The sequence below is a fragment of the Sinocyclocheilus grahami genome, unplaced genomic scaffold (genome assembly GCF_001515645.1).
Source record: "Sinocyclocheilus grahami isolate Dianchi unplaced genomic scaffold, SAMN03320097.WGS_v1.1 scaffold288.1, whole genome shotgun sequence".
Classification (NCBI taxonomy): Eukaryota; Metazoa; Chordata; class Actinopteri; order Cypriniformes; family Cyprinidae; genus Sinocyclocheilus; species Sinocyclocheilus grahami.
This window is the reverse complement of record NW_015505467.1, coordinates 1,406,754-1,418,441: the sequence shown is the minus strand read 5'-3', so window position 1 is coordinate 1,418,441 and position 11,688 is coordinate 1,406,754. Positions and strand designations below refer to the sequence as shown.

Here is an 11,688-nt window from a genome sequence, read left to right as displayed (position 1 = left end):
GCTTGGAACGGCCCACATAAATGAGCAAAAATGCTTTACATGTCTTGAAATAATAATTTCTAAACATTGACTGTCAGTCTTTATTCACCTGTTTCTCGTTGTTTCTCATTAAAATTAAAGTAAATAGTGTAAATTACATAGATAATATCATAGAATAGCACATTGTAACGCAGTTTTACAACGTGCCCCATCTGCGCAACTGGAATTTAAAACTGTTTAGTGTCTTCTGCTAGTAATCAAAGCATTAAAAAATGATCTGAACTGATAAATAACAGATTAGAGATTAAAATAATAGCAGATTTGTCTAATTTTAAATGAATAATAAAAACTGAGATAAATTTACTTGAGCCAGACTTTAAATGTTACTATGGTAAAATAAATATTCAAACCACGTGTGTTACAACTAACACCCCGTTACTTTGTGCATCGCACTCATCGCAAGTTTATTGTTAAATTGTTAAATGCCCTTACATATCTCTGTCACCATTATAAGTGTTTGATCACCACATTTGAGTGATCAGTGCAAAAAATGTGTTTGTGTGTGTATATATATATATTCTGTTTATGTATATACTGTATTCTATATATAGTACCAGTCAAATGTTTGGACACACGAATGGAAAAGTGTCCAAACTTTTGACTGGTACTGTACTATAATATACACAAAGAATATCGGACGATATATTGGTATCGGCCTCTTTTTTTTTTTACTCCCTAATATCGGTATCGGCCCCAAAAAACCCATATCGGCCGGGCTCTAGTAAACATGATGATGATAATAATAAGAGGTTTATTATGCAGTGAAGTCAGTTTCATTGATTGTAATGGGAGTATTTATAAAAGTGCAGAACTCAGTCAGTGAGCTTGCCCTGAACTGAAGTGACTAACAGCTTCAATGGTTACAATAAAAAAAAATGTTTTCATGAAAATAACTATAAACACTGGAAAGTTTCTGGATTGACAACCATATTTAAATGTGGGGTTGAATCCAAAACTGCCATGATTGATGGTAACCATAACAATGGATTGGCCAAAAAAATATCATACTGTATGAGAAGATACTGTAAAATAGATCTGTATTGAATTTGCACAAAAAATTGTATGTACTTTATAACAATAGCTGTTCTATTCAGATCATGTCTTTTTCAGGGGAAACAACAAAATCACAATTTTAAATTATTCCAAAGAAAATGCAAAAATATTGAGATACATATTGAATATCATCAAAATTAACACAAATATTGAAATTAATTGTATTTAGCTATACCATCAGGCCCTATACTGAACTACTGTTAATAACTATGCTTTACTACTAAACTTCACTAAAGGGTGAAGATGCACTGCACAAGTTTTAAGAAGTGGTTGGTAGATTAGATGTAAGAATGAAGGTAGATTGCAGGCTCTTTCTATTAAATTAGACTAATATTTGAACTCATATTAGTTTGCATGTGTATTCAAACAGAAGTCTTAAGAATCCTCTTAGACACAATAGTCAGCTTTATTTTAATCAATATTAACATAAAACAATTTAAACCAGTTAATGCCAGTTTTATTGTTTAAAACATGCAGTGTCTTTATTAAGTTGTTGTGCTTTGTAGTAGTGTGTTTTTACAGGCTGTGCTTTTGTTCCAGCTTGGCACTGTATCGCTGGCCCTGTTCCGCACTCTCATTGGCTTGTATTGTGAGGATGTCATGCTCCAGTTGGTATTCAAGTGAGTATATTTGTGCAGACTATTCAGTTTATTTACGTATTTGTTGTATTTCTGATGCGATATGCATCATACGTATGTTAAATATTGTCTCATAATGTTGGTGCTTGGCTATCTTTCTTGTTGCACTATATGTGTGGTTTCTCCTTCTCTGACAGGTACCTAATCCCCTGTAACCACATGATGTTGAGTCAGCGTAGAGTCCTGAGAGAAAGAGACTGTTACTCTGTATCGGCCGCCAAGTTTCTAGCCCTTACACCCTCCTGCTGTTCTCCAGAGGTCATCCCCCCTCCACTCAGACAACTGGACTCTATCCTGTGGTCAAAAGGCACTGATGGCTCCCATATAGGAACTATGGGTATAATGTAGTTCCTTTACTTCCTGTGGAAGAGTGTACTATTTTATGTAGTTTTGATTTGCATTGTGCATGAAGTGTCATTGTAATAACAAAATGTATAAATTTTTGACCTAGACTGAAAACTAAAATCTTGTAAGGACGTAGATCAGGGGTGTCCAGTTTTATTCCTGGAGGGCCACTGTCCTGCAGAGTTTAGTTGCAACCCCAATTAAATGGATCTAGACTGGCTAATCAAGGTCTTCAGGATGTTTAGAAACTTCCAGGCAAGCGTGTTGGGCCAAGTTGGCACTAAACTCTCCAGGTCATTGGCTCTCCAGAATTGCAAAACCTTGACTGGATGCAGAAGGGAAAAAAGTGTTGTTGTTTTTTCAAAGATTTCTAGGTTTTAATGTTAAAAGTGAGACAAAATGATTTTATCTTTTTTGTTGGTCTCTACAAAATCATGCACTGAAGGTTTATTGACTCTAATCTAAAGATCAAACTTTAGATTAGTGGACTCGAGTCTGCAGACTGAAATGTTATTCATGTCTCAGTGACTTCCGTCTTCTGGATTAAATCTGCAACTTCACTAGTGCTAGCGTCAACTTAATTTCTTCATTCCAGACTATATAATCCGCTTATGTCTGTGCCTGTTATTAAAGTATTTACAAGCTGATACAAATTCCAGAGCAATACTTTTTTTTTTTTTGAAAAAGGGGACATGAAATATAATGAGAAGTGCATTAGTAACTGATTTAATATTGCTTGTACATTTTCCTCTAGAATCAAACGAGGTCCTCTCAGAGGAGGATGACTGTGGTAACTCCTGTGTCATTGGCTCAGAGATCTACCTGGATGTCAGTTACCTGCACTACTTGTATGATGCACAAAACAGCATCAGTTACTGTATGCGAGCGTGCCGTGTGTGGTCGGCCCCTTATGATGGTGAGAACCCTCCTCCAGAAGAATACCAGCGCAGTACCTTGGAAGAAGCAGGTAGGACTCGGCTACCAGTTACCAGCTGGAAAACCCCAAATCAAATGCATCGCTCCGGTCCACCCCTCAAAGATCTCACTGCTACTCCCGGATTGCTGGAGCTGGAGTGGGATGATAGTTATGATGCTTGTCCTAAACAACTGCAACCAGAGGAAGATCAGGATACTCTCCCCATCCCGGATGAGCCCCCAAAACACATTCAAGAACTGCGGAGAACTGCTATTATGATTGTGAAGGGCTCTTACATTGAAGAGTCTGAGTTCCAGAATGATGTTATGGTCTATGACCTGGTAGCTCAGAAGGATGCTCATGACTCTGGTAATAGCTATCATGCCTCATCCAAACCTATAGAAGCAGCAAAGCAGGAGGTGTTAAATGAACCAGTAACTGATCAAAAGACTACAAATTCAGAATCATCAATGAGCAATGGCTTGAGCTCCCCATTAGATGAAATGGACATTAAAAAGAGAGGGTCCCAATCAGACCATAAGTCACTGGAAGGGGAGGACCTTATGGCCCAGTATGAGGAACTCATAAGGACTCTGGGTGCACAGCACAGTCCAGCAAAAACAGACAGTGAACTCAAGAGTCCTACAGACCTCATGGATGAGGAGGAAGATGAGATTGACTTTGACTCTTTCTCCCCAGAGACACCAGAGGCAGAAAAGTTACCATCTCCTTTTGGGACCAAACCCCGCAGTGGGAGCAGGGGGCATGCTGTACCTTTTACAGGTCAGAAAACATTTTATTTTGCAAAATTATTTAAATTATTTCACAGTATTCTTCATACACGCATTTATATATTATATTTAAAGTGACAGTCATTTGGAGTGATGATCGAAAGTATAGGGTATATTATGCACTGATTCAATGCCATAATGCACCTCAATAACGAGTGTGCATTAGTGTATACTGCCTGCTCATAAAAAAAGTGTATAAAACATTTAAGTTGTATGATATAATAAAAATTGCAGCAGTAATATGACCTGTTTAACTCAAGTGGCATCTAGAAACCATAAACGATCATTGTACATTGTGCATGGCAAATTGTGCACTGAATTATGTGACACTGTATTTCATGAACTTTGACCTCAGTTTTGGCCCCCATGAACTACTATGCAGAGTTTTGGAATCGGTTAGTGTTAGTTTCAGTTTAATGTTCAGTATGATATTTGGGTGTGTGTTGTTCGGGCTAATTTGTTTTGTGTAGTTTAGATTATTTACACTTTAACTAATATTTAGGTTTCACTCTTGTCTTTCTCAGGGCCGTTTCTGAGTGTACTGCTGTCTCGCCTAGAAAACATGCCAAGTAATTCTCTCCATGTGAACTTGCTTCTGACTGGCATCCTGGCCCAGTTAGCTGCTTACCCTCAGCCCCTGCTGCGCTCCTTCCTTCTCAACACAAACATGGTGTTCCAGCCTAGTGTCCGCTCACTATACCAGGTACTGAAGTGCATGCAGTATCTGATCTACTGAATGAATGTAGTTTTAAATCATACTAACTCAATATTCATTGTCACTGCATGCATAATGTGAGTTTAAAAACGAAGAAAATTAGACCACAAAATGCCAAAACTGTGATAACACACTGGCCTCCAATAAACATCAGGTTCAGTACCATTTCTTTAGCCTACATTTCTTAAACTCTGATTAACATAGCTGATATTTTGAGCACTTTATGTATGCAGGTCAGTTGAGAAATGTCAACTGTTTAGACGAATGTTTAATGTGGGGCACATTTAAGAGCTCATGTGAACTTTGCCAAGGATTTGGGGGATAAAAAATGGATTTGGGTCACATTCGGCTGTGGTATGAATGTAGCCTTTGTGTCTATAACTCTAATATTATACAGACACACAAACCTGCTAAAATAACATCAGTGGCACATCACAGCGGCACAGCAAGGTTTTGTACTCAATACTTCCCCTTTGTCAGCGTAAAAGCAACATGATCATCTTGCTGTCTGATACGTTATTCAGTAAAGTTTAATTTCTGAGCAGGTAAATTCGCGGAATTATACTTCTCGTTTCATATTACATGGGGGCAATTGTGAAAACCCATGCTTTCTCCACATTCATCAGCATGTCTTTGAGAGGCATGTGTTAGATCTGTTGGTTAATTGTGTATCAATACACACAAAGATGTTCTTTCACACAAAGCCTTGACCTTGTCAAACCAAACCTGTATGTTTGTCACAACGTTGGTTTTCGCATGTGATTTGTCTATTCAGACCAATGCAGGAAAAAATAGTAGACAAAATGAATGAAAATGCAAGTTCAGTCTCTGACAGTAGGTGGTGCTTATGGAAAAGCAGACATACAAGCAGCAGTGTGCATTTTTCTTTTTTTCCCATTTCTGACACCTGCTTGTCATGATGATAGGAAGTCAAACAGTAAATGATGGCATCATTTACAACCAGATTATGTGCTGTAGTGAACTGAAAATGGAGCTGTGGTATCAATGTTCTGCACATACTTCCACAGACTCAATCACAGGCACACAATCATAATGCCACATCACATTTTTATAGCATCAAATAACTAACTGAAACCAGATTTAATAGAAAACCCTTGAACATACCCAAGCATGATAAGAAATATTAAAATGACAGAAACATCTTTGGGCAAAATTTATTTGAAGTGTACTTTTTTAGTTTGGCTCACGTCCTTTGTGTTTCCACGGAGAGGGCGGGGTTTATGAACGGGGGTGATAAAAACTTTTCAGGATGTGTGTGGCACACTTGAATGTAATGGTAGCAGCTCTGAGCATGTGACCAAAAGGACAAATCTTATTGGCTAGCCAGGTTTTTTGCAGTGCTATGGAAAAGACAAAAGACAAGTCTTGTGAATGTTCTTATTGGTCTGAATAGACATTTTAACGGAGTCTATTTATTAAAAATAAAATGTTTATTGCACCAAATATTTGTTGTGAACATTTGTCTTGGTGTGAACAGACCTTTACACCTGTTTTTGACATTGGGATTGGATTTCAAGGGGAGGGTCTCTGACTGTTGTTAATAAAGCACAAAAAATTCTAAAGACGTGCATATTTTTTCTTAAATTTACTATACAAATATAACGTTTCAAGTAGAAGTCGCAGTTATTAGAAGTACCTTACTGGAGTCAGATTACAGATTACAGACATACTGAAGATATTCCATGTAGTGGTTTGGGTAATCCAATCACAATTTCTTTTGGACCCTGTTTACACCTGTATATAGTACTGTCAACTTGTAATGTATCACCTGAAATTGATCTTAATACCTGGTGTGGATATGGGAGAATATGGAATCTGTTCATTCATTAATTTCACTCTCCCTTCTTGCCTTTCTTGATTTTAAAGGTACTGGCCTCAGTGAAGAACCAGACAGAACAGTGGTCAGGGAATAATAAAGACTTCCCTGAGCTTCTCACAGCTGCCCAGCACTGCTTATTGGCCAGGGAGAGCTCACTAAGAGGTCGGAGTAGATTCGTATCCTTTCAGTCATGTTGTTTTATGATTTAATAAACACAAAACTTTTTTTCTACACAAAATAAAAATGATCAGTATGTGGGTATTTCATAAACATGACTTGCAGTGATTCTGCGCTCCTACAGTTTGTCAGCAAATTGTTTTCTGAAGTAATATATAATATAATATAATATAATACTCAAAAGTTCGTCAGTAGGATTTTTTAAAATTACTTTTAATACTTTTATTTGGCAAGGAAGCATTTAAATAAATACAAAAAAATCCTGGGAAACAAAAGTTTAAAAAATAATAAGCAGTACAACAGTTTTCATAACTGTTTGTTGATAATAGGAAATGTTTCTAGAGCACAACATAAGCATATTAGAATTATTTCTGAAGGATCATGTGACACTGAAGACGAGTAATGATGCTGAAAATTCAGCTTTGCCATCACAGGAATAAATTACATTTTAAAATATCTGTTCAAAAAAATAAAAATTTTTGATCCAAAAATGCAACCTTGGCAAGCATAGGATACTTCTTTCAAAATCATTTAACAATCTTACCAATCTCAAACTGTATAATAATATAATATAGTACATAATAGAACTGTTGGAAGAAACCGTTTATATTTTGAGTTAAACCGAGTGTGTAAATCAATATCAAATCAATTAAATTCACTTTAACTTTGAAGTCATTTTTCAGTTTGAGGGTTGCATAGCTACTGTTTTTCGCTTAGCAGTATAAACTGTTTCATCATCCTTTTTTTTTTTTTTTGACTTGTTCAGTTTGGATAAACTACATTGTAATAATTTCTAAGACAATGTTTATATATTGTACAATGACTTATTTTTTCCATTTCTACCTAGACTCTCAAAGTCCACAGAATGGAGATTGGTTCCATAGTTCTGAAGCAGACAGAATCAAGACGAAACCGAATATCCAACCCAAAACTGTGGTTCCCTTAAACCAAACTGAGGTATATGCCACAGTTCTTTTCACCGAGTTCCTGAAAGAGCTAGCAGCCTTTGCACAAGAACACTCCATCCTTTCTCATCTTCCCACGGAGCAGTAGCCTTTGATTCTGTTTTTATGTTTGTTTGTTAATGTTTCCAGTAAACTTTTGAACTGACATTTTGAATGATTTTTAGTTCTTATTGAAAGACTCTAAAATAATGTTTTTCTGACTTTTCTCTTTTTTGGATATTTTTGATGGGGGGGTTCTTTCATGCAGATGTTTTTGTCTGTTGTGTGAACAATCATTGAAACTTCCATAATTTGGTTATGCATACCAAACCTGCCATAAAACAGTCATTGATTTGTCTTCATTTCATAAAGTTGGCTTCGGGACACAAAATGCTGGATGTCTTAACTGAAATTTCAGGCCTAAACTAAATGGTGATGGCCATACAGCCATTGAGCAAGAAGTGAGGAAGCATTACATATTAATAACATTTGAGGACCAGATTCTCTACAGACTGTATAGTGCTGCTGATGTCTTTTTGCTGGAATGTTCCCATGATGGCCTTATACTGATTGATAGTGCCTAATCTTTTAGTCCTTAATTTTCAACATTGTCTTTACAGTTTTATATACAGTAAGCATACTTTGTAAACCTGGTCACTTGGCCATTTTATACAACTTGTCTGTAGGATTGCTGGATTTCCTCTCACTTTGAGAAACAATTCTTATACAGTCGTTCTGGTTCTATGTAGAGCATCACTGATATTAACTTTCACAATGTCTATACAGCACATGAGTTGTTAATGAACATGTTTGAAACTAGCAGCACACATGCTTGTTAATTAGGATGAGGTACCTTTCTTTAATGGGGTAAGATATACACTACTGTTCAAACGTTTAATGTTAGTACGTTTTAGTTTTATATATTTATAAAGAAAGAAATACTTTTATCCAGGAAGGACACTTTAAATTGATCAAAAGTGACAATGTTTTTGAAAATTTTTTAAAGTTTTTACCCTATCAAATAAATACAGCTCTTTTGAACTTATTCATGAAAAATGCATCACAGTTGCAATGTTGCTGACATTTTAATCAGCACAACTGCTTTTAATATTGATAATAAGGAAATGTAGCTGAAAATTTGGCTTTGCCATCACAGAAGTAAATTACATTTTATAATTTGCACTAAAACAGAAAAGGTATTTTAAATTGCAATATTTCACAATATTACTGTTTTTACTGTAATTTGATCAAATAAATGCAACCTTGATGAGCATTATTTTTTTGACGTGACGTGGCCAAGTATGGTGACCCATACTTGGAATTAGTGCTCTGCATTTAACCCATCCAAAGTGCGCGCACACACACACACCGTGAACACACACCCGGAGCAGTGGGCAGCCATTTATTGGCTGCCCACTGTTGGGGGTTCGGTGCCTTGCTCTGAATTAGAGACTTCTTTAAAAAAAAATAAAACAATCTTACCAACCCCAAACTTTTAAAATGTAGTGTTTTAAAACTACTTTAGAGGGATATAAAATCTTATCTTTTTACAGACATTCCCTTTGTATTTAGATTTGTTTCTTTGTGTTATCTTAAATCCTCACTACATTGTTTGCATGGCCCCTGAAAATGGCAGTGAAGGACATTGATTTTGCTGAAACACGATCGGAGAGATCACAATCAGAGTTGCATACATCTTTTTTTTTTTTACATTTGTAAAGAAAGCAGTTGATAAGCAATTCCAGTGTATCTTAAACACCCACAAAGAAATGGTGCCCTTTAGTATCAAAGAAGTTGCCTTGATTTTGAAGTATTTTTACCATGTTATATATCAAAACACATGAACTTGTTCTGTAATACACATTTGTTTTTAGTACAAACTGATTGTTACATGAAATTTGCAAGTGCACCATATTGATTATACACATTACCGATTACGCTTTAAATAGAATTTCACAAGTAATATTTAAAAATGTTTATAGTTCACACATTCGATTAATTTCCTTAAATGTATTAATTGGCTTTGATTGTTGCGAAATACTTTTTTTTTTGAAGGTCCCTTCCTAGCTGTCAATCAATTTTGATTACCAAACATCCTGAGGTCACAATGTAGCATGTTAATCCAAAGATATTTATATGCATTTTTATGTACCCCAAATTACCTTTATATGGGGAATCATGAGCTAGATTAGAAATTCTAGATTAAATTGCGTTTACTGGTGGTAAGCAATACTTCAATTTTACATTTCTATAGTTCTGTATGTTGGTTGTAGTAGTCACCAGCTCATCTTTTCACCTGCTCGTTTTCTGTTTAGACAGGAAACTGTTAAGCATTTTTGTATGTCAAATGAAAATAGCTTCTGTGTCAGAAATGTATGAAGGCATGACATCTTGAATAAAGATATCTCCTGTCCACTAACACAACTTTGAAGTGGCATATGAGTGAGTGGGCCGTAACATTGTCAGTCTTCTGAAGAAGAGTGAATAATGTGCTGCAACTGGAATGAACATCCTTTTTCTGCCACTTGCTTAATGTACCAATATATATATATATTTTGACAGCTTCGTATCTGATGCATCTGTAGTTAGTCACAGACGAGCCAAACAAATTCTCTCTCCTTGTTGAGCTTTTTTGATGCTCTGGATGTAAATTTCAGGGTTTCATTTTGTTCATATTAAAGACGGATGCATACTAGCATGATAGAAAGATAGATTGATAGATAATGTTATAACTAAAGAAATATCTTAGCATTGTCAATGAAATGCCTACACCCAAATAATGCTACTCTAAATATGATCTTTTGGGTTGGCAACAAATGGCACAGTAATTTACTGTGTTAATATTGGCCTACTCCATGTACAGCTTTGGGGATGTGCCTGTGTGTTTGGGAATGTTAACTCATGGACACTGTTGACCTAATTTAACTATTCCCCAGATAGTCCTTTCAGCAAAAGGGGCTTTGTTCAAACTAGTCTTTTTTCAGTGCATTTTCAGTAAAGTTTTTCTAAAGGTACCATTGTGATTTATCTGTTCACTCACACATTTGCCTATAGATCTTTTGAAAAGTTTGGAATGGTTTAGAACTATCCCTTCAAGAATGCACTTCATTTCATAGAAGGAAAAAAAATACCTAACATTAGGAATTCAATGTATGGTAGCCAATCGCATAGATGACTCGCTTGTCTTGACATAATTGTATGTAAAAAACACAATCCACTAGAGGGCGCTAGTTACTCATATAACAACCAATACAGGTATGTATTTTACCAAGCATCATCAAGTTATATGATTTGAAAATGTATATTTTATGTTGTCTTAATTCAATATGTTGGGTCTGAATAAAAAGTCTTAGTAGTACACAAACATCACATTTATCTGAACCCCCTGTCAGACCCTATATTCCAGCAGACCTGGAATGTGCTGGAAATGGCTAATGGTGATTAAACCTCAGAAGTTTCAGGCAACCTTGGCCTGACCTGCTAAAAGTCTAAAAGTGATGAATAATCCCACAAAACCTAAGTCTGATGGAAAATCCATACAGAGCTGCAAACAACTTAAAACAGCGCAACGAGATTCTGTGCACACACAAGATTTTCTCACAAGAGCTGACTATTACGGAATCAATGTTCATTGAGTGATAAATGTCTCAGAGGCCAGAATTAAAGCGGTCATATGATGCGATTTCAATTTTCCTTTCTCTTTGGAGTGTTACAAGCTCTTGGTGCATAAAGAAGATCTGTAAAGTTGCAAAGACTAAAGTCTCAAATCCAAAGAGATATTCTTTATAAAAGTTAAGAGTCAACCACGACTACCTAAAACGGCTCGTTCTAACACGCCCCCACATATCTACATCACTATGTGGGAAGATTTGCATAACACCGCCCGAATGTTCGCTCAAAGAAAGAAGGCGTAACTTTTATTCTCGCTGTAGTATTGTTGTTGCCGCCGCCATGTCGTGAAGGTGCCGTGTGTTTCGTTGTGAAAGCGAAACTACTTTGTTTGGTCTTCCAAAAGAGGACGATATCTGCTTCGTCATGTCTGGAGCTGATCCGTGCTGGTTGCTGAGGAAATACAACAACTTTGCGCTGTGGATCGCCGGATCAGCTTTCACCGTGGATGAAGCAGAGTCCAGCCCGGTGTCGTCACATGTGGTTGCCGCAAGCACGGCGGCCACTCATTCGTCGAATCCGCTGGCCGCGCCGTTCTCAAGCCCGCCGCCTCTGCTCACT

The 11,688-nt window shown here is 36.6% G+C and overlaps 1 protein-coding gene across 3 annotated transcripts in view; it reads left to right on the top strand.

Annotated features, from left to right (window-relative positions):
- Positions 1–7,644, top strand: part of fhip1aa (FHF complex subunit HOOK interacting protein 1Aa) — a 24,391-nt gene extending 16,747 nt beyond the window's left edge. For all 3 annotated transcript variants that reach the window (XM_016292583.1, XM_016292581.1, XM_016292582.1), the window contains 6 exons: positions 1,633–1,712; positions 1,868–2,067; positions 2,830–3,774; positions 4,307–4,485; positions 6,385–6,499; positions 7,362–7,644. In XM_016292583.1, the coding sequence (XP_016148069.1) occupies positions 1,633–1,712; positions 1,868–2,067; positions 2,830–3,774; positions 4,307–4,485; positions 6,385–6,499; positions 7,362–7,567 (1,725 nt within the window). In that variant the 3' untranslated portion in view covers positions 7,568–7,644. The remainder of the gene's footprint in view (positions 1–1,632; positions 1,713–1,867; positions 2,068–2,829; positions 3,775–4,306; positions 4,486–6,384; positions 6,500–7,361) is intronic.
- The last annotated feature ends 4,044 nt before the right edge of the window (positions 7,645–11,688 follow it).